We start from the raw sequence: 23,543 nt of genomic DNA, 5'->3' as shown, positions 1-23,543 counted from the left end.
AGTCTTTTCAGTTCTCAACACATCTAGCTGACCCCACATGCCAGAGTCCCACATGATGTCACCAGGATCACAGTGAGGCAAGGATGGGGTACGAAGAGCCCACAGCACCTGACACCTAAAGACTGCCCGGCCATAGTCATTACTGTTACCAGGCTGCAGAAGGCCAGCACTAGGGAGAACCGGGGGCCTATCCTGGGCACATAACCCAGAGGCAGAGCTGGGTCAGGTGATTTCTGGGGTCTGGGTGCTCATGTGTTCTCAGGGCTTCTGTTCTGACACTGGGACTGATCTCAGCTGCCTCTCTGAAGTATGGCTCTTCACTCCCCTCGCACCTTCACATGAGGCTCCAAGGCCTGCCACGCTACCTCCCTACCACAGCAGCTAGAGTCTGGTCCTCTTCCAACCTGTGCTAAGGCGATAAGGTGAACACTGTCCAACAACAGACTGGCTTCAGTTTAGTGCCCAGCTAGGCATCCCCCAAAAGGATATTGCTGGAAGCCCCCAGTCCCTCTGTCCTTGGAGCCTGAATCCCCAGCTGATCCTTCATCTAATGGCCTTCATTTTCCTGACCTCAGGTCCCCTGTGACCACCCTGGAAGCCATTCAAAACCATACTGCCCCACTTTGCTCTGTGGTCTCTTTCCTGAGACCAGGCATTCCAGGAGGAAGGAGTTTCAATGTCTCCCCCACTCCCCCACCTCTCTGGACAATGCCCAACACATAGAGGGTATTTAGGAGATATTAGCTGGGTAAATTGTTAGCCAGATAACTCTCTCAGTCCAGCTCCTGGAGCAGGAAAGGTGGCAGTAGGGAAAAGATGCTTAGGTGTCCAGCTCGACAGGTGGGAAAATCCATCTGGACCAGGCATTGGTTAATCTTTCTCACCTATGCTGAGATGTTTACTAAGCCATTTCCCAGATGAGTTAGCCAAGGTCCAGGGAAGCAGAATGACTGGCCCAAGGCCATCGAGGTTGCTCAGGGCAGAATGGAGTCTGGTGCCAGTTTTCAGGACCTACAGTAGTCTCCCACTGTGAGGCACCAAGGGAGACTCTTAGAGTCCACCACTCAAGGAGGAATACTGAGCACTTGAAAGATCAGGTACTGGGCCACAGTCTTTTCCATGAGTTTTCTGTTCTGCTCTGAGAAGAACTACAGCTCAGCTCTGTAAATGCTAAACTAAGGCCCAGAGTGACTCAGTGACTTTTTCTAGATCACACAGTGGGGCAGAAGACCACAGAGCACTAGAACCCCTACCACTAGACTGCCCTTTGTGGTGACAGGAGAATGAAGCACACTGAGGTCACTGCCTCAGTTTCCCATTGTGCACCGGGGGTGTGGGCAGGGTGACCACTGACAGGACGTGAGGTGGAAGGTCTCTCACCTTCCACAGAGGGCTGAAAGGGGAAGTGAGGGAATAGCTGTTTCCCCATCTCACTAGCTCCACCCTGCCCCGGCACCCGGTGGACTGCACCTCTCCGGAACCAGTTCCCCCCTGGGGAAACTCCCCCTGAAATGCCCCCGTGTCATAGCCCAGTGCGGCTGCACCCTCTAACTTGGGAGCCTCCACCTGGCATCTTCCTCCAACAGTGCCACAAGGGGTAATGTTCACACAAACGTTCACATAGCCTCTATCTACAGATACTGCTGATTGGATACAAAATATTTTATCCCTCAAGTAGACATTGGGTGAAGCTGAAAAGCTTGTAATACTACTGTGGCAGAAGAGGGACCCTGGAATGAGACATCACATTAACTTAGGAAAAAAGTCAGTTTGTATGGTGGCATACAAACTCAGATCCACAGCTCTGTATCCCTAAGCACCTTTTCCCAACCATCCTGAGCTTCTGTTTCTTGGACCTCCATTGTCTAACTCAAAAGGCCTGACTCTCCAGCATGCCTTCTCCTGGAGGCCAATGAGATTTCCTGCTTGCCACCTTCCAGAACTTCCATGAGCTGTTGTCATGGCATCGCCCCCAGTACACTCCTAACTCTGGGATTGTTAACCTCGTTTCCCAGATGAGGAAACCGAGGCTCCCAGAGGTATAGGAAGCTGCCCAGGCTTGCTCAGCCCCTGTGAAGTGGGTCTCAGCTGTGGACCACACCCATGTTCTTCCCATCAGCTCTTCCCATCCCTGACGGGAGAAAACACTAGGAATCAGTCAGTACACAGGGTTAAAACACGCTTGTGCTCAAAAACAAGAGCCTGTCCTTTGTCACTTCACCCTTCACACCAGGCTTGGTTATGCCAACCACGGTTGTCTCCAGGTCCTGGTTTCAGACCAACTGTGGTTGCCATCACTGAAGCTGTTGACAAAGGTTCTGCACTTAGCCTGCTGGAAAGGTATTTCGACACATCCCTGAACACAGTCCTGTTCTGAGTATGATGACGTCTCTGTATGTAACCTCCATGGGTGACATCCCAGCAGCCACCTGGTAGCAGTCAGGAACCTATCCAAAGCATGAGTCCCGACCAAATCCCTGGATCCAGAAACTGCTGCCCATTCTCTACAAAGGGCTGAGGAGACTTCAGCAGTAGCTACACAGTGCAAGAAGGCAACATACAGGGTATTAGAACCCTGAGCACAGTAGATGTCCAGCCACAGCTGGAGCCCTCTTTCCTCCCAAGGATGGGGACAGAATCACCGGCCTTGTGCCTGCCAAGCCAGTGCTCTAACACTAAGCAGCACCCAGGCCCAGGGTTATCTTTCACTCTCATGTGGGTTCAATAGTCCCATACCAACTCTGGTGCTGATGAAGCAGGGTTCCTAACTCAATGCCCAGGCCAAGTCCCCCCATTGCATCAAAATCTAACACAGTGGCTACCTCTCCCAGAAAACCTCTGGGGAGTCCCTGTGGAAAGCTGACGCTCCTCCCCTGGCCTGCTAGCTCACCCCTTCCTCAGCCCGGACTGCCCTGTGTGGCAATTTCCTCTTTTCTTGTCCCACCTCCCCCAGGGCACAGCAAACAACCTTATGACAGAAAAAGTGTGTTACTCACCGCAGCTGGCTTGTCACGGGGTGGTGACACTGAATGGAAGGGGATGGCTAAGCTTTTCTGAATACTTACTACATGCTAGGGATGCCTACGCGGAGACAGCCTGCCTTAGGGTGAACACAGTAAGTAATTTGTAAAACACCAAATCCACCAGTTGAGCCCCTGAATTCTGCTGCTTCTAAAGCAATCACCCCTTCCTTCACCTATTAGTTCCTAGAACCACTGAAGCCTCTTTCCTGTATGGATTGGGCCTTTTCTCACTTAGAAGTAACAAGGTCCTCGTGGCAAGCTTGAGCCCAGAGATATGGTTTGTAACAAGGTCAAATAACCAATAAAATAGCAGAGCTGACACCCTGAGTCTGGGCTCTTGACCTGCAGCCTGACCACAGCCCAGCATCCTACTTTGTGTGCCAGTTGGCACTTGCCTCAATGCCCCACTTGCTGAACACAGCCTGAACTCACCTTCTACTTGATCAACCCTGCTACCTCTGTCCTAGAATTTCTGGAGTCACACTGGCTTGAATTTGGGGCCCAGTTTGTTCATAGCGACCTGGCCCATGAGAGACCATGAAGCAGAGGTCATAAAGGATCCCTTGGTTGGCCTCAGTGGCCTAATGACTAGCAGGTGCTTTCTCAAAGGCAACGTGGATCCATCAAAATAAAATCAGTCCTACCATCCCACTGTCCCTTGCCCTGTGTCACCGTCTTTCTCAGACCCAGCACACTGTTTGAGGACCCTATGCTAGAAGAGCAACTGGATAGATCAATCTTAACACCTTTGTAGTACCATAGACAAGACAGTGAGTGAGTGCCTTAGCATTCAATAAGTACCTGATAAGTGCTTGACATGTGATCTAATGATTTAAAGAATAATGTGCAAGAAACTTTGCCTGGAGTCGCAGTCACCAAGTTCTGAAAGGCTCCTGGTCCCACCTGGCTAGCTCACAGATGGCAGAAGAGGTGCCTGAGGTCCCTGTGGATACTTGGTTGTCCTAGCTCCTAGCCACATCTTTTCTGACCTGTGCTCAGGTCTTTTGGGTTGGATTGACATGGGACTTGGGCATGAGAGTCTGTATCCAGCTTGGGTCCTGGAGTCCCAAAGGCTATAAGCAAGAATCTGACCATTGGGCACTGGGAGTTACCAGAATGCTCTTGTTGGCCAAGCACCAAGAGCAGCAAGGACATCCTTACTCCCCCAGTCCAGTTTCCTCCACCCAGCCTGGAACCTTCAGATGGAAGCCCAGCCCTTGGCATGTGGAAAAACAGACCCAATAACAGAGAAGTGATGAAACATTCTCTCCTACCCTGGCACCCATGCAGAAGGCTGCACAGTGAAGAGATGGCCTAGAACCTCTACAGGTTTGCAGTCCAGCTCCTGAATACCCACTAGCTGAATGAAACCAGACAGATGTCCCTGCATAGCTGAATTTGGCGTTCCATATAACCAGCATTGAGAACCTTCCCTTCCGGGGTATCATGAGGATGGACAGGAGCTGGGAGGGGAACTTCCCTAGGGATGTGGATAAGCCCAGCACCCTTCACCGAGAAGTATTTTCCTACTCAAGGACTGTCTTCCAAGACTCTCCCAGCCCCAGGATCAGAGTCTCAGGTTCTATCCTGGACTGGCTCAGAAAGAAATAAAGAAATGAAACAAGCTAAACTGTCATTGGTCAGGTGACTTCTGATGGGGGTGGGGTACAAGGCATCTGAAGGAAACATCCAGGGGTGTGGGGTGGGATTGCCCCAAGGCAGGCTCTTCCTAGCACTGATTTCCCCTAATAGGCAAGAACCCCAGACTGGGACTAGCTAAGACTCCTACCCTGAGCCTCCAAACTTCATGCTCTGAGAAGTCACTGGAGGATGGCAGTGGGGACAGAAAGTGCCTCAGGCCACACACCAGGAGCCCTGAACCACTGTGTCTCAAGGACTCAGTTCGTTCAGCTGTGGAGTAGGTGTGGCCCCTTTCTCAGGGGCTGTGAGGTACTGGAAGAAATTACATGCCTGTAGTTGGGTAGACCAAGGGGCCTTGGGCAGCCCCAGGCTCATGCTGGCCTAATGTCCCTGAAGAGATTCCCATCTGGCAGTGGTAGGGAGGCACCTGGAGTTCTAGGACCTTCTGACTGTGTCTCTCAGGCAGGGAAAAGCAGTTAATCAAAATAGCTTCTAGAAACAGCATGAGTCCCCACACAAGGTCCCAACTGCTTGACCCCATAAGACTGCTGATAGTCATCAGCCCCTCACCGGCTCCCAGACTAGGCAAGTGGTACTCACGGTGTCACAGGGGAAGACTGGAGATCTCCCTGGAGCCAGTGCCTGGCCTGCCTCCTTGGGCCCTGGGGACGAAGGACCTTAAGGCTCTCCCTACCAGGGGACCTCCCCACGACAGCCCTGACGCCTAACTTCCTCCCAGCTCAGTCAGCATCCAGGAAGCCCCGCCCCAGGTGAGGGGCCAGCACCCTGGGGCCCACACCCACCCTGTACAAGATACTTCCCCGAGGGTTCCTTCAAGGCCTAGTTGGTTCAAACAGCCTCGCTGGACAGACAATAAATAATGCAGCTGCTCTCTGGCCAGCCTCCTGTGACCGATCGCGTTTCGGGCCACTTGAGTTTCGGCCAGCCTGCTTTGTTTAGAATGCCAAGCCCCAGCTGGGTTTCTGGCCACGTGGGTACTATGGTCCCATTGAAGGCCAGTCTGAGCCTGCCTGACAAAGGCTAAGTAAGGTGGCCACCCTGAAAAAATGCCCTACTTACTTTGAAACCAGTTCGGGACTAAGTGGGATCCAAGGGTGTCATTTTTGGCAGGGCAGGGTGGTCGCCCTCATCTTCTGGGGTCAGGAGGGTTCTCCGAGGCCTCCAGGAATCAGAGACCCTGCCCCATGCAAGGCCACCACTGGAGAGTCCTCTCCATTGCCCCAGCTAGCTGTGACCACCTCCTTGAGGCCACAGCCAGGCCCTGCCTCCAGGGAGCTTTCACCTCACACTGCAACCCCAATTCTCCTGGGGGCAATAGAGCTGTCCCTGGCTGAATTCTCACGGTGGTCATCTGTAGCCTGCACTGTCTCCCTTGAGTGGCAGGGTCTCCTATCTAGACAATAGCCTCATCTCCTTATTGCCATGCCCCTTCCTCCCTGCAGTGTCTCGTTTCTTCATGGAAGTGGAGTGACTGCCTAGAAACCTCCTGTCTCTCCACCCCCAACATACACAGGTCCGCCTCAGGAGCTGGCCCTGCCCACTTCCTTCCTCACTCTGCCTGACAGCCTGGCCTCCAACTACAGATGTAATGTAAGGCAATGCGATGCAAGTGTAGTGGCCTGGAGGCAGGCGCCACCTGTACCCACAAAGCCACGTGGCTCCTGCCTTGGGGCCATTACACTTGTTCCCTCTGCCCACGGGTCTTCTCCAACTCACTCTGTTGATCAACCTCCATTCAAGGCTACCTGCTCAGCTCACTTTGCTACTTTCCATTTCATTTTGTACAAGCCATTTGATTCATAGGTAATTCCTGTGCCATGCAATTCATCCAGCTAAAGTGAGCCCATGCCTGTCACCACGTTCAAGCTCAACTTGGTCTTTGCTTTCAAAACAAACCAATACCTGTTTCTACGCCTCTCCACGGCCAGGGCATCCCTGGACTCTATTTTCTGTATCTGTAGACATGTCTGTTCTGGAAACTTCTATGAATAGAGTCAGAGAGCATGTGGCTTTCATGATGGCCTCTTTCATTTGGTACATCTTACAGGGTCAGCCAGGCTGTATCTAGGGTTGAGATTTTACTCCCTCGATGGCCGATAGCAATTTTTTTTTTCAAGACAGGGTTTTTCTGTAGCTTTGGAGCCTCTCCTGGAACTAGCTCTTGTAGACCAGGTTGGCCTCGAACTCACAGAGATCCACCTGCCTCTGCCTCCCGAGTGCTGGGATTAAAGGCGTGCGCCACCACCACCCAGCCTGGACAACAGCCATTTTACTGCATGGGCTTGCCACATCTTGGGTCCATTTATCCTGACAGAAGTTCTAAGAGGATTTTCTGGCTGGCTTGCTTGTCATTGTCACCTCTCCACCTTTGCCTTCTTAGTAGTGACCCCTATCTGATGACATCATCACCTGTTTGTTCCTTGCTCACTGCTGCAGTCAAGCACCTGCTATGGACTGAGCTGGCACACAGTAGGTACTCAGCAAATGCTCTGTATCCTGATGGAAAGAGGGTGCTCTCCCACATGATGGGGCTGTTCCTGGCCTCTTCTTGTGTGCTCTCTGAGAATAAGTGCTGTCTAGTATGGCCCACCAAGAAGGGCCTTGGACAGAAAGGAAAAAGGTAGCAAGTCTCTTAGAGCTACTACGTTGCCTGCTGCCTGTGAAAATGCCTCATGAGGTTATAGTCTAGCACCATGGTGGCCTAGAAGGACTGGCATTTGTGCACTAAGATTCATTGGGTCCTTGCTTGGAGCACGGCCCTACGATCCAGGGAGTTCCAAGCCAGCACAGGTTATGCAGCAGATTTATGTCTCAAAACTGAAGACACAGTAGAGGAGTGGACAGTGGAGCATTATAACAGGGTGACCTGCAGGGCTGAGCCCAGGTGGGAATGGAGAGTACCATGGGAGCAGTACCCAGAGCTACTGTGGGCTCATCAGCATGGGGCATCAGGTAGGCTGGGGACCCATAGTGCAGAGCCAATCACTCAGCGAGGAGAAGGAAGGGGCACAACATCAAGGCAGGAAGAAGCTCCAAGTAGGAAAGAGGCTCCCTTTGTCATAGGTGCCCAGGCAGGCACAGCACAGGATGGGAAGAGCACACTCAGGGCCTCCCATGGAGGGCACCAGATGGCTGATTGTCCAGAAAGCTCCTGGGATGCTTTCAGGGCCTGGATGCCATCTGCTCCCAGTCCTTCTGCACAGGGGCAGCTGCAGCAGGAGGGGAGAAAGGCCTACAAGGCTCGGGGTGGCTCTGCTCTTCTGAACACACCCTACTCAGCACTGTGTGTCCAGGGGAAGCCTGATCTAGGAGACGTGACTGCTTCTTGGGCTCTCAAGGGACAAACCCATCTTTCTTGTCTAACTATGCCAATATGTGACAGCCATTCTTGAACCTGACAGAGACAGGCCGAGGATTCAGTCTGATGGGAGACAGGGTAAGGATAAGGTCTTTGGGGAACAGGCTGAGTGTCCTAATTGCTTCTGTTGCTGTAATAAAACATCCTGACCAAAAGCAGCTTAGGGCACAGAAGGGTTCCATGTCACAGTCCATCAGTGAGGGGAGTCCATGCAGGAACTTGGAAGCAAGAACTAAAGCAGATACCATGTTGGAACTGCTACTGGCTTGCTCTCATGGGCTTACTCGGTTACCTTCTTTATACAGCTCAGGCCCTCCTTCCTAGGGTGACATCCACCACAGTGGGCTAGGCCCTCCTAGATCAATTAGCAAGTAAGAAAATGTTCCACAGACATGGGCACAGGCCAAACTAATCTGGGCAATTCTTCAGCTGAGGTTTCTGCCCAGGTGACTCTTGATTTATGCCAAGTTGATAACTGAAGCTAACTATGACACTGAAGATTTGGCCTGACGGGAGACACACTGAGGAGATGGCCTGCGGGGGACAGGCTGGGAATACAGCCTGATGGGGACAAGCTCTGGTGAGGTATAAGCTAAAGGCAACCCACGGAGAGATGGGTTGAGCATTAGCTGAAGGCCACTTACAGTATCAATGTCATCTGATGATGCTCATTGGTAAAGCAACCAGGGAGCATAGTTATCAAAACAAAACAACAGCCCCCCCCCACACACACAATAAAACAGCTGACAAGTGACAGCTACAGGTTCCTCCTCACAGGGGCCAGCTTGCAGGCAACCTGTCGCTGCTTTCCAAAAGTCTCCAAAGTGATTTCTACAAGGTTAAGCCAAGTTTCTAACGTAAGTGGGCCCCTCCTCTTCCTCTCTGCCCACTGCCTCAGGCCCCACTTAAACTCAAGGAAAGGAGGGGAGACAAAGGGGGGGGGTCATACCTATGTGCTCCGCTGGCACTGTTCACCAGAGTCCACACTAATTGGAGTACTGGCTCAGTTTGCCTCTCTCCCTGGATGTGGAGACAGCCTAGCAAAGTTCCCAACAGACAAAGATACATCTTCCAAGTGCCTGGGCACCAGACCCAGATGGCCCTGCACTAGGAGTCAGCATGGCCCTCACAGAGACCTTGTCTTGGAACCTTGAATCCCCTTGGCAGAGAGCCAGGGCCGGCAGCAGCAAGAGCTCTATGTACACCTCATGCTTTTCCAGATGTGAGTGGGACCCAGCCAGGGGTGACAGGCTCATACAGAGGGGAATCTGAAGACGCAAGTGGAAAAGTATGTGCTGTCCCATCACAACCCTCCAATTTGTTCCCCAGCGGCTGCCAGCTCTGCCCCACCACAGATTTGTGGATTTGGGTCTCCCCTGGCAGTTAGTATGGGGTTGAGAATGCCCCGGAGCCTGTTAGGGCTGGCTTTCCTTATATCTGGCTCTGAGGAGTGGCCTCGGGTTTCTGGGGATGGGAGGCGGGTATCTGGAAAGAATACACTACTCCTGGACAACCGCCCACCCTCGAACCATCCTCCTTAGCTGAGTACAGGACACATGGTACCTATGGGGGCTGCGTATAGGACTGGGCAAACTCAGTGCTGATCACAGTGCCACACCCACCTCAAGCTGCTCTTTCATCACCAGAGGGAAAGTAACCACTTATCAGCAAAAACTACCAGTGGCCACAAGCACTTCCCACCTTCCCACAGGAAGTTCTACAATGTTCCCATTCTGTGGGTGAGGAAACTGAGGCACAGAGCAACCGTTTGTATCAACAGCTACTCAGAAGTGCTCCATGCTGGCCCACCACATTCTTGACCACTTCCTTAGGGTCCTCTAGAGACCTTAGGAAAGACCGAGGCAGGAAAACCTATTGCAGTTTGTATGACCAAAACATCAGGCACTTTGATGGGGCCCTGCCTCCAGACCTGCCTGGTCTGGTTTCTGAACTATCCACCCAAGGGGGTCCATCATGGACCAAAGCAGAAGGTGGCCCAGTGACTCACTCCAGGGCTGGATTTTGCTTTGCTTTTTGGTTCCCACAACCAGTTGGCATCCTTGTCTAAGCAGAATGCCTCTCTCTCACTGTTGGCCTGGAAACTATAAATCTGTCTGGGCCCAAGGCCCGCCATCCAGGGCTCTAGACAGGCTCGCCTTGTAGCAGAGCAACTGTGGCTACTGTACATGTGCTTCATATTAAAGTGGGCGTGAACTGGGCAGTTGCATTTCCCCTTTCCCCTGGGCTTCTGGGGAGCTCAGCAGGCTTTACCTCAGCTTTCAGGTTCCTGAATACCTCTGTTTTGTTCATCATCATTGCTACCATCGATACAACATCTTATTCTGAATTATGCTCTTTTTTTTTTGCTACTAGTATTTCTTATATGATAGCACAAATATTTTGTGGAGGAAAGAGGAGAAGCGGGGAGGATATAGGCAAAGGAAGGGGATTTTGTGAGGTTGATATACCAGATACAGCAGAGCCTGGAAAGAGAAAGGACTCTTTGCTACTTTATTCTTTAGGAAACATCCTCTTTAAGTAAAATGCACACTAGTAGGAGGAATTCAAAACACAAGGTATATCCCCACTGGGTGGCGCTTCTAGGTCCTCTTACATGCAAATTACAGCCTCTATGGTTCCAGTTTCAGAGGAGAAAACCCAGCCTTGCCTAAGATCCTGTGGCTTCCTGCTCCAGACAAGTCCTATCAGATGTGGCAGAAGGTAGATTTAAGCCCAGGTATTCACCCCTGCACCGCAGTCCCGTGACCAGGTGAACCCTGTCCCTAGGTGGTCTGTCTCTCCAAGGGTTCTTAAAGTCCTGCTCAAACTTCTTCCACTCTTTCTAAATGGACACCTTCCAGGTACCTCCCACAGACCTCTGAAGAGGTAGGGTGACGGATCTAACAGTGGCTGTGGTAATTACACACTCGACACTAGCTGCTGTCTGCTGGCACTCGGGGCTGGGTCACGTTTAACCCTCACATGAATCCTAAAAGCCTCTTAGGAGAGGACGATTCACTGCAGAGACTGGGTCAGTGCACACACAGGTCTGAGGGGGCCTGCCTGGTACCTGCTCCTGGACATTACTCCCTGCCATGAGGGGACTGATGTGGAGGGTAGAGAAACTGTCACCCCACTACACACTGAAGGAGAGAGTATGGTACTGTTGACCTAGGCATAAAAGGCCTGGGGGCGGAGGGGGTACCCAGGTCCCACTTCAAAGCCAGTGGTGTCTTATGCCTCCTGTTCATTGTACCTCCAGTGACCTTCCCCAGGGGGGCAGCAGCCAGTGCAAGCCCCGAGAGTTGGTCCGCTTTCCTTCCTGCCTCCCTCCTTGCCACTAGACTTCACATTTCTCTGGAGGGTACAAGGTTCAGCCTTTCTTGTCTTCCATCCCTGCCCCCTCCCAGACCTCCAAACCACACAGGTCCCTCACCTGGCCCACTAGGGCAAAGCCGCCTCCACACCCTGTCCCTGGTACCTGAGGGTCCTCACGGAGATGCAGTATTTCCACATGAGGCCCCACACAGCACCACCATCACCCTTCATGCCTGGATCAGCGAGGTCCAGTGGCTGGGGGACCTTGCCACTGCCCTGGATCCTAGTTCTCCTCCCAGTCAGGGGATGGCTCTTGTCTTGGGCTCTCTCAGGTCACTTCCTTCTTCATGACGACGAAAAGCAAAAAGGTCCAAAGAAAGGGAGAGGGCAAGGCCCTGACTCCCCCAGGCCACTGCAGGTTCCTGGCGGCGCTATCCCTGGCTGGCCTCTGCCGCTGCTGGAGGACTGGAGCTCCAGACCCTGGCGACTGAGCGTCCCTCACACTCCACACCCCGTGGCTTCAGCACAACCTTGCGCCTGCCGCCTGCCAAGAGACAGGAATGGCAGAGGGCCAGGGGAGCAGTGAGTCACTGGGGCGGGACAGAGGGGGCGTCCACTGTGAGGGAAAGTGGGGGCTCTGGGAGCCCAGAGCCCTGTGAGTCCAGAGGACAGGGTGGGACTGGAGAGGCAATACTGAGGGAGGGAGGCTGTGGAGACGAGGGCGGGCCCACATCCTCCACCAGTCCCCAGAGGCCTAAACCCAACACCGCCCCGTGGCTACAGCCCTGCCCGCAGGACTGAGAAGGGTCTGCTCTGCTGCTGGTTCCGGAAGAAGCCTGGATAGAGGAAAAGAACATCAAACTGGCTGGGACTCTGCCTTAGGACAGCAGCCTGCACCCAGGGACTCCACTGGGCCCTGAGAGTTTCCCAGCTGTAGCCAAGCCACACTCTGTTACGTGTCACTAGCTGTGTCTTCTCCTCTCTGCCATGTTCCCCTGAACTCCATGAGCTCTAGGAGTCTGGGGTACAAGGAGGAATTCCCAATAGGTATGAGCAAAAGCACGCACTTTTTTCCATGGCCCACAAAGTGGGTTTCAATGGCTTTCTCAACCATGCACAGAAACTAAGGCACACAGGTCACAGACTTGGGAAGGAAACTGAGTCTAAGTGACTGACGCTGGATTCTGAATGCCAACCAACCTTCTATAGAGCCAGGGGTGAGGCTGGGCCCCTCCAGGCAGTGAACCATGGGGGTCTGGGCCCCCGGGGCCTTTCCAGACTAGGGCCCAGATGGAGCCCCACCCACCTGACAGCTGCTCAGGGCCAGGCCTAGGGCTGGCAGCTGGGGCTTCCCAGGCAAGGGCCCCTAGGGACAGTGACTCACAGGTTACCGCCCACTGGAGGGCTTCTTTTCACCCACAGCCCCCAGGAAGACCCCAGAGGGTAGGGCGCCCAGGACCAGCAAATAACTGTTCCATCTAGTGGGCATCAGAGCACCAAGCCTCTGGAGGCTCAGGACAGAGCCATCTAGACACAGACACTGCTCTGCCTTCCTGTCCCTGGGCTCCGACTTTGGCCTACGCACATCACTGTCCTGCCTTCATTCCAGCCTGATTCCCACGGCAGAGATCCCATAGCTGCAGACTGTCCATTCCCTGTGGGGTTCTGAAAGCAAAAAAAAAAAAAAAAAAAACCACAAAAAACAAAAACAAAACAAAACCCTAAAACAAATCAATCAAAACAAAACTAACAAACGAAACAAAAACCTCTGTCTTTTCACCACAGGAAACTACATAAACCAACCTTACAGGCTCTGCATGACATCAGAGCTCTTAAGAAGTCCTGCACAGAGCCAGAAGGTGGTGGCTCACGTCTTTAATCTCAGCACTTGGAAGGCAGAGGCAGGCAGATCTCTGTGAGTTCAAGACCAGCCTGGTCCACAGAGCTAGTTCCAGGACAGCCAGGACTGTTTCACAGAAAAACTCTGTCTCAAAAGATAAAAAGCAAACAAACAAAAACAACAGCAACAATAAAGAAGGCCTGGCCAGCCTCTATTGAACACCAGTGGAAGGAGGCTTACTGCTCTTTAAGGCTACCCACGCATTGGAGCCCCCGGCGGAGGGAAACTCGGAGACAGAGCTCATTGGCTCTTCTCAGACCCGCCTCACTCTCTGACTCTCTGCAGCATACACAGGGCTTGTTGGGAATGCTCCATAGCTGAGCTTTCTCAGCACCTTGGTGGGTAGAGACAACGCCTGTTTACACTTCTCTATCACTCACGTGGGCACCTGTCTCTCCAGTGTACCCCCTGTGGGTTCTTGGCTAACAGCCAAATCTTCTCCTCCTCCCTCCCTATTTATCACCACACAATGTGCTCTTCATCTGTTGATTTCCTCTCTTTTCTGTCTATCCCTTTATCTACCTCTCCTTTTCTTCCTTTTCCTTCCTTCTACTATCATCCATCCATCATCTTCCTACCAATCTATCCTCCATCTACTAAGTCATCATCCCTTCATTCTGGCATTATCCATCTACCTACCCATCCTCCTCCCATCCTCCATCTACTTTCAGCTTTCCACCATCCAGCCCCTATTCACCCACTTATCCAGTCTATCTACATACTATATCCTTCATCTACCCATCATCTATTAATCCAGCTACCCATCCTCCATCCATCTATTTATCCATCTTCCATCTACCTATCTATCACTGTCCCATCTATCCCTCTATCCAGCATTCCCCCCTCTCCCCTTTGCTTTGCCCCAGGCCTGCCTCTGGTACACACACTGCCCAAGAAAAAGAGATGGCAATTGCCACAGCAGCTTTCTCTCCCTCACTGAGTCTCCTCCCAGCCTTCTCGTCAGCACTTTGTATCTCTTGTGGTCCCCAGGTTTCTATCCATAGCTAAGAATCTGTATTGTCCAGATTGCCCAGCAGGATTGACTTTACTACTTAGCCCCTTAGCTCAGCCACAGATGCTCTGATCCTAGGCTTACTTTGCACCATGGACACTTGTCACTAGCTGGAGGTACAGGGATTTGTTAAGTGCACTTTACAGGCCTGCTCTGTAGCAGATGCCAGCCAGAGCAGCTACCTACTAGAGAGCACAGGAAGCATTTTGTGCCCAAAAGCTGGTCAGACAGAGATTGCCACTGTTAGGTACCAGAGGCTAGGACAGCATGGGAGGGGGGACTAACATCAACATCCCCAGAAAGCTTGGGCTCCATTGCATCCTTCTTTGTACTTTGTTTTTCTTACCACGAGTTCTACATCTGACCACTTCATTGCCAGTAAGCCAGGCCTAGAACTGGCATGGCTTCCCAAGACCACCACCTCCCCAGTTTCTCTGAAGGCTGTTTTCTTGCCTTAGGGGCTTCAGGGGACTATCTGGAGAGGTGAGAGTGCCTGGAACACTGAGGACAGAGAGGAATTTAGTGGAGGGGCCCCCTTCCTTCATTCCTATTTGCTGGGGCTGGACCTTGTGCATGCTGTGCCACTGCTCTCGACCCACAGACCCCTGACCACCACTTTGTCTAGTCTGGGTTGGGAGTTGTTTTTATATCCACAGTCACCTATGTCACTGTGCCTGGGAGCTGAGTGGGGCAGCAGCTGTCACAGGGAACACCAAATAGCATGATCCGGGGTCATGATAGACTCGCTAACCGTTTCCATACCTGCCTTCCTTGTTCTCTCCTTGTACCTGGGCAGCTGGTAACAGTTTTCCCTCCTCTCTCTTCCACAGTTCAGGGAATGGAACCCAGAGACTATGCACGCTGTACTGGGCTGTATCCCTAGCCCGGGGCATGTTAGGGATGAGGAAAGAGGACACGCACTAAGATATCTTGACCATGGATACCACTTCTGCCCTGCAGAGGCTTTTCCCTGGGGGCAGGAAGGACTCTTTACTCATTTTGGACTTCCTTGTCCATATCTGAGGTACCATGCCTCTCTGGGCCTCAGTTTGTCCCAATGAAGTGTGGGAGCAGGAATCCCACCATCCTGGCACAAGGCACAGTAACAATACAGAACTGAGTGACCCTGGGGATGTGAGGTAACTGCTGGCCGTTATGGCCCAGGACAATGTAGGCTGGGACAGGAGGTACTCCATGAGGGCTGGCTGTCCCAGAAGACTGAAGGTTGCGAGTGGGTGGTGCTCAGGAAGGAGTGTTCCCTAGATCCCCAGAAAGGCACAGGGGAGTCACAGCACAGCATGAGGTGGGGAAGGAGGGCAGGTCTGCATGGAAACTCTGCGGAGAGCTGCCCTCACCATCAACCCTGACTCATATGGCTTGTGGAGTCGCCACCACCCAGGCACAAAAAATGTCCCATTTGTTCCCTGAGAAGTGCTCGCCACTAGAAACCGAGCCTGAGGGCATGTTTCAGCTCAGGAATCATACACCTTGGCAGACAACAACCACGCCAGGAAGGATGATGGGTAAACATCCTGCTCAGAGGGTGAGGATAACAGAAGGGATTTTTAGGTGTAGACAATAAATCCTTATTTCAATTCACAGCTCTGGTAAATAATAAGCAAGATAATGAACATCTAAGCTAGTCACCTGCAAGATGACCTAGGTGCCACCTCCCCCAGGAAGTCACCCCTGATTGCTCCAGCTCTAGGGATGCTTGGGGCCCCTCTGGGCCACTTTGCAACTGAAAACAGTGTGTCAGGAGAGTTGAGGGTAGAGGGGGGCTGTGTTTCAGTTCATCCTGCCCTAGCTTAGCAGGTAGCCCAGAGCGGGGACTGGAGAGAAGTAGCAGCTGAACTAAAGAATGAGCAGTTCTTTCTCTTGACCCCTCTGCCTTTCATTTTGCCAGTGAGGAAACAGAAATCCAGAGAGGGGACGTGACCTGCCTAGCACAGATCTGGGGTGGGGCCTGGAGCCAGGGCCTACTCACGATCTAGGCTATTTTCCAGCTGTCCCTAGGGGCTGGACAGGCAGGAAGTTTGAGGACAATTGCATGATCAGATGGAGTTTTGTCACTGGGAGAGAGTAGGAGCACAGACAGCCATGAGCATACGCTAGTTCTGGGCCAGGGTCACTCAGGAACCTGGTACCACAACCTCTACATGGTATTAGGTCAGAACCAGAGCCCAGGCCTAGTTGGATATGGCAGCAGGTGGAGTCTGGGAGGCAGGGTCCTCCATGAGCCTTCAGTGGAAAACAAGCTAGCCCTTCTGGTTCTCCCCATCTTCTGCACAGGGAACAAAGACAACCCAAACAACAGAGAGGCCCTAACACAATTCTTCTCTGCTAGGGGTGAAGGCAGAGGCTCAGAGAGGTGTTGTGACTTGTCCAAGGTCACACACAACAACACTGCAGGTCCAGTTGCTGACAGGACCCTGGCTCTGAGATTCTGGTCTTGTCATGTTGCTGAGTTTACAGCCATGAGGTAGGTACTCAGAGCCTATTCCCCACCTGTACCTTCACTCCCCAAACAAGGAGAAAGATGAATCCAGGGCAGTGACCTTATGGAAACCAAGCCAATCGGAAGTGGTAAGGCATGGGCATCCTTCTCAAGATGAATTAGGGAGCTTTGACTCTACAGACTGCCCCTCCCCACCTGTGAAGCTCTTTGAAACTCCCAGGGATTGAGCTTTGACTGTGCAAATTTAATACAGTGGGGACTCTCCTTGTGAGCACTCACTGCCTGCTCACTGCAGCCAGTGTTCTATGCTACAAACTCACAAGCCCCACACAATGCTAGGAAATGGCTCTGTTATTTTCTATAGAGCAGAGAGACTAAAGTGTTAGAGACGTCTGGATATATGCACACGTTGTTCCAATAATACATCTAAGAACTGAGCCTAAGAAGTTTGCTCCAAAGCTGGGCAGTGGTAGTGCACGCCTTTAATCCCAGCACTCGGGAGGCAGAGGAAGGTGGATCTCTGTGAGTTCGAGACCAGCCTGGTCTACAGAGCTAGTTTCAGAATAGGCTCCAAAGCTACACAGAGAAACCCTATCTCGAAAAAAACATTTTTTTTTTCTCTAAAACAGCCACCATGCAACACGGCTTATAAGTCACCATGGGAGTCTTTCTCAGTGTCTGCCCTACCCCAGCTTGTTGCCAGCACTGCTCACTTTATTGTCCACTCGTAGATAAAAGAGGAAAGCTACTCTTCTGGATGGATAGGAACCAGGACAGGAATTCTGGAGAGAGTGTGTGTGTGTGTGTGTGTGTGTGTGTGTGAATGCATGCAAATCCCCTTTTAAGAGGGCTGCTATATCCTCCCCAGGACTTCACCTCCTCTTTGGCCTCCCTGTCTCCTGTTTCTCCCATCCTCTGTTCTCTCTCTCTCCCTTTCTCTCCCTCTCCCCCTCCACACACACACACACACACACACACACACACACACTCACCTGCACAGGCCAGCTGGTTGGCAGAGGCTCTTCTGTGACCTCCCTCTCACTGGTACCCTCAGACACTGATTCTCTCAGTGGACCACCCTAATGATTTCATGTTTTATTTTAAAACCACTTCACTTCCAACATCAGCCTGAGACTGGGCCCTCTCCTATTCTCCTGTTGGCAGGAGCTATCCAAACAGGAAGAAAGACAGATTAAAGCACATCTATGGAAGATGACCTGAAGGTGAGATGCTGAAGGTAGGTGGCAACACGTGAAGACTGAGACCAAAAATAAAAAAATAAAAATAAAAAAGCCAGGCAGGGCAGCTCAAGCCTAGAATCTCAGCACTCAGGAGGCTGTGGTAGGAACACCCTTTCAAGTTCAAGGCCATCCTTGGTTAAGTAGTGAATTCACCCTGGGAGAGGGAAGGGAAGAAAGGGTGCAGAGAAACGTGGAGGGAAAGGGAGAAAAGACAAGGGAGAAAAGAAAGAGAGGACAGCCTTGTGTATTCCACCACCTGATCAGAATGAACAAAAACCACAGTGACAGTGGTGGCATTTAGAACTGATTTAGAAAGTGGAACACAAGCAGAATGGCCAATAGCTAGGCAGAGGATGGATAGGTGGGGCTGGCAGGTAGAGAGAAAATGGGGGCCAGCCAGCCAGGGACCAGACAGACAGACACAAAGGAAGCAGAAAAGCAGGGTGAACAGTATGTAGATGAGGTAAATGAGCTTAGGGGCAACATATAGATTAATAAAAATGGGAAAATTTAAGCTAAAAAAATAAGCTTGCTAAAAACAAGCCTAAGATAAGGCTGTGCATTTATAAATAATAATAAGCTTCCATGTCATGATTTGGGGGCTGGCAATCCAAGAAAACCTGCTACATTTGGTGCCCAAAGTGGGGCTCATATTTGTTCGGAAAAATTCTAAGACGAGCCGCTCTGCTGGTACAAAGAAATCCAATTAAAACAGATTAAACCGAATTAAAATGCCTATGTTTTATTAACTGCAGCACTCTTGGGTGGCTCAGAGCATGGCAGGGGAGACAGAAAAACCCGAGAACACCGCAAACCTGGGATCACGTGTTCCTCTTTTGGGAGCCCACTTAAATACCCTGTGGGACCTGGCATGGTGGGGTTTGGAGTCCAGACCAATGTAACTCTCAGGCTAGGGGGCTGGGATGGATGCCAGGACTAGGGTGACACTCTCAACTTAACAATATTTCTATGTGGAACTGAGAAATCTGGGGAAAAAAATGACATGGCTTCCTAGTGGTCCGGTGCTCGCAGTATACAGAGGCGTGGTTCAGCACTTGAGCAGCAGGCACGTTAAGCAGAAACAAGAAGCTAAGTAAAAATGTTTGCTACAGCGAAAGCACCAACTTCCTAGAGCTGGGGCAGTTAAATGCAGCTTTCAGCCAGGCCTGTGCATTATAAAGCTCGGCTCTCATAGATCCAAGTGGGGCTTAATCAGCTGCAGCACAAAGATGCAAGGTGAGTTTAAGACTCTCAACAGATTATAGTGTGCTTAAAAATGTGCTTAGGCACTTAAGAAAAGAAAATGAGTATAGGCTAGTCTTAGAAAAAATGGGTATAGATAGTCATAGAAAAAAGTAGTTAAAAAATAATAAAGTCTTCAAAGAGTAAAGTATTATAAAGGAAAAAGACCATACAAAGATGGGAAATACACATGGAATCTGGTGTTGTATACACATGGTACACAACCATATGTATGGTGTTGTGTTGACTTTAAAGTTTTTGAATGCTGATAAGTGAACAACAGCTGCTGAGAGACACTGGATTGGAAAAGGTACTGCTAAATTAAACCAGTCTGGATACTCTAGGTGTGTCTTTAAATTGGAAGTCTTTAAATTGTGTTGTGACAGGGGTTATACTATTGTTTCTATAGGAAATGAAAGGCTGTGGATTCCTTTAAGTTCAATAGAGATCAGGTTTGAGCAGAGGAGACCTGAAAATCTTGGCTACAGACATAAAATAATAAACTAAGAAAAACTACAAGACAGGTGACGTATACACTGATCCCTCTGCATGGGAACAGCTCTGAGACTGACAACAAATGTTACAACTAGTTTTCCCAGGACTAGACCATTATCTCAGTCTTCTCAGGGTTCCCTAAAGATGACCCCAGACAACAGGAAGCAGTCTAGACAACACAAGGCCTACATTCTCAAGAAGCAGATAGGGTGGTCTGTGGTCATTTGGTGGGTCATGGATCTTTGTTAATGTTTAGGGAGGGCTACAGGAATATAGGATAAAAAGACAACTATTAACCTCAAATATTTTACATTGGTATGGACTTTGGTATACTAATACAAATTTGAGTTATTTTTTTATACTGTATGTATGTTTCTACTCATGTTTGAGGCATTGTGCATCTGCAGCTCATTTTAAAATGTAATGTATAATTAAGAAATTCAGGTTAGTACTTAGTCATCTATAATAATCAAACTTGGAGTTAGGTTAGGTTATGTTCAAGGTTAAATAGATATATTTTAGATAGATAGGTGATCTTCAAATGCTTCAGAGACCTACAGAATATGACATTTAAGATGTTTAATAACCTAAGGCTTTTCATGACAGTGAGACACGTCTGCTCCTGGCAGCACCAATATACTTCATAAAAGGGTGATGGGCATTGAAGAACCCTCCATATGGAGTGTGCTTTCATTGTGGCGAAGCCAGTCATTTGGGCAAGAAACTGTCCTTGCCTTGACTGCTGAGAGTGTACTGTCCAAACTGGACATTCAGGACACAAAGGAAAGTGACTGCTGAACTTTGCCAAGACAAAGTAGGACAGTCCTTCAAAATTTCTGCTTCATAGAAAAGTCTGCCAGATATTCTAGGCCTGTAAGCTGAAGATAGATGCCTCGACATTGCAGAGGAACCCTGGGGTGACTGCCTAAGGCATCCAGATGTCTCTGTCATTTCTGAAGTTTTGGAAGTGGCTTGCACTGTACTTCCTGTTTGTTCAAGTAATATTATATCCTTCTGGAGTCTTTGATGGAGTTGATGACTAGATAGTTATAGTTACAGTTTTCCTTAGTTATGTTAAAAGATAAATGAGGTACAAAACTTTGGACTCACCAAGATAAGGGAAATAATGGAGTATTTTCTCTGAATTTGCTAAATACAAATTTACTGGATATTGTAAATGTAATTCTTACTTGATAATTGTTCTTACTGTATAAAGTTTTACTATGTTAAAGTTAAAATTTTTTCTCTTTATTTAGACAAAAGGGGAAAATGTTGTGGAATAGAATAATTGTTTAACTATGCAAATATGTGTTGTATTTGTTCATGCTGCATTTGTTTTAACTATGTAAAGATGAGTTGCTGTTTCACCTTGCCTGCCTAAGGCATCTGATTGGTCTAATATAAAGCTGAATGGCCAATAACTAGGCAGAGGAGGCATAGGTGAGGCTGGCAGGCAGAGAGAAAGGGAGAGTCAACCATCCAGAGGCCAGCCAGCTGGGGACCAGCCAGCCAGGCATGGAGGAAGCAGAAAAGCAGGATGGACAGTGCATAGATGAGGTAAATGAGCCTTGGGCAGCACATGGATGAATAGAAATGGGTTAATTTAAGTTAAAAAAAAAAGCTAGCTAGAAACAAGTCTAAGCTAAGGCCAGGCATTCATAATTGATAATGTCTCCATGTCATGATTTGGGGGTTGGCCATTCAAGAAAGCCTGCTACATTACTTCCCTCCTCTCAGTGGAAAAACTAATATCCTTGCCACAAGTAGAAGGTTACCATGAAAACTAGAAGACGCTACTGAGTTTCAGCAGATACATTTCCTGCCAGCATGCTGCTGACTGGATCATTGCCACCTTCACGTGCTGCTGACTTCCCTGACCATAGCCAGCTCTGTGTGCTGCTGATTTCCGTGACCATAGCCACCTCCGTGCACTGCTGATGACCATGATCATAGCTATCTCCTAGAAGGTCACACACCTTCTGCTGACCAGACAGCAGTGACCAGCCAGAGGCAGGGAAAGGGCCATCCTAACCTGGCTGAGGAGCTTGAAGTGGCCTGTCAGGTGGCAGAGAAGGTTTAGTGGGAGACTCCTCTGTAGCAGTTGAGAGCTTTCTGTACAACTCAAAAGCTTCCTAGCTGGGAACAGATGACAGCACCAAGGTTCTCATGAGGGCAGGACATGAGGGTAGGACCAGACTCTGGGTTCTGGACCTAGACTAGTTAACTCATCCATTATTCCTGGAGCTGACATCAGGAAACGCTGGACAAAAAACACAGGTGCTAAGCAACCAAGTTAGGTATCTTGCCAGGGTGGAGAAGGCAACCAAGAAAACAAAGCAGGGTGATACAGACGGGGAGTGGACAGTGGCACTACCTTAGACAAGGTGACAAGGAAGGCCTTGGGGCTTCCTGAGAGAGAGGAGATGTAAGGCATAGGGCTCTAGCAGCATCCAGAATAAGAGCAGGCGCTGCTGGCCCTCTGCTGCGTGCTTTTTAAAGTGCATCAGAAAAGTTGCAAGAAGACTCAGGACTAAGCTTAGCACCAGGGCAGTTCCTCTTGGGTTCTCTCCCTGGGCAATATTTTGCCATATACTTTAGCATGGGTCTTTGTTGCACACACACATAAACATGTACACACGTACACTCAACCTTTGAGAGTCAGTCAGCCACTCCAAGCCCCTACTGCTGTCTTTCCAAAAGCAAGAACATACTGGGACATAATCACAGCAGGACATTTGTTCTGATTCAAGGAGGCCAGCTCCTCTTAGAACCTCAGGAGAGCTGTCAGCTGACCTAGTGACACGCCCCCTTCCAATTCCTGACTCGTCTACCAAGCACACAAATACTAAAGGCAGCATGTATTTCCAGAGTGGCCTTCCACTGATCCTATGGAGATGGACAGCCTTGCACAAGGAACCCTCCTTGTGGCTTGTCTTCCTGGTCCTGCAGGACACAGATGGGTCAGCTTAGGGTCAGCAAGAACATGATTTGGGACCACTGGAGTCTGATGCATAAGGAAAATGTGCACCCTCATATATGCCTGTAGATCAACCACCCAGACACCACTTATCTCTTATACTGTGCACATTTAGGTACCATGTACCCTCATGTACCACATACCTCTATGTACTATGCACCCCTATATACTACTCACCAAGGTGCTTCTCATGCTCTGAGTCAGGGAACTGAGTTAGTGAAGCTCTGAACATCCTACTCTATGGATCTGCTCACATGTCACGATCATCCTCAGAAGCCAGTCCTGCAGGCACACAGGGCCTCAGGCCTGGACACTGGCGGCCTCTTGACTGTTCCTGTTACACAATGATAGGGTGGTAAGACAAACCACAGCTTGTGCTTGCTTCAATCCATGGTGTTGTTTACTTGGTGGCTGGGTATTTTGGCATCCCCCCTAAATTCCATGTTTGGGCAAACGCTCTACCGTCTCCCTATTGCCTGCACACACAAGGACACGTGGACTCTGGGCTGATTGGGACTGTACACGTGCCCCGTGCTCCACAGCCTCAGTATAAACTGGAGATGGGGCCTCATGCCCATTTCATAGAGCGAGACGGAAGCCCAGGACTAGTTTGGAAGGACTGTACTATGGTTTGGATGTGTTTCCCAAGTCCATGTCCCAACCCCAGAGCAATAATGTTGGGGGCTGGAAAAAGTGACTGTGGCCCTGCAGGCCCAGCCCCTTAATGAAGCAACACTGTTATCCTGGGGGTGGGGGTAAGCATCTTGGGAGGATGAGCCCCATTCTCGGTCTTCCTTACACTCCTGTTTTCTGCAACAAGGTGGGTACTGGATGTCGCCCCTCAATCTCTGGCTTCC

The 23,543-nt window shown here is 50.3% G+C and overlaps 1 protein-coding gene across 9 annotated transcripts in view; it reads right to left on the bottom strand.

Moving 5' to 3' along the window:
- Iqsec1 (IQ motif and Sec7 domain ArfGEF 1) overlaps nt 1–23,543 on the bottom strand; it is a 339,041-nt gene that overhangs the window by 89,204 nt on the left and 226,294 nt on the right. The window contains exon 1 of one of the 9 annotated variants that reach the window (XM_057764744.1): nt 11,525–11,677. The exons of 6 other annotated variants lie outside the window; for them this stretch is intronic. In XM_057764744.1, the coding sequence (XP_057620727.1) occupies nt 11,525–11,592 (68 nt within the window). In that variant the 5' untranslated portion in view covers nt 11,593–11,677. Of the gene's footprint in view, nt 1–5,264; nt 5,327–11,524; nt 11,678–23,543 lie in introns of those variants that run through there. 2 more of the 9 variants (XM_057764790.1, XM_057764816.1) reach the window with 2 other exon arrangements.

This window comes from Chionomys nivalis, chromosome 1, assembly GCF_950005125.1.
Source record: "Chionomys nivalis chromosome 1, mChiNiv1.1, whole genome shotgun sequence".
Classification (NCBI taxonomy): domain Eukaryota; kingdom Metazoa; phylum Chordata; class Mammalia; order Rodentia; family Cricetidae; genus Chionomys; species Chionomys nivalis.
Note: the sequence above shows the minus strand (reverse complement) of the source record. Positions and strands in the feature narration are given on the sequence as shown.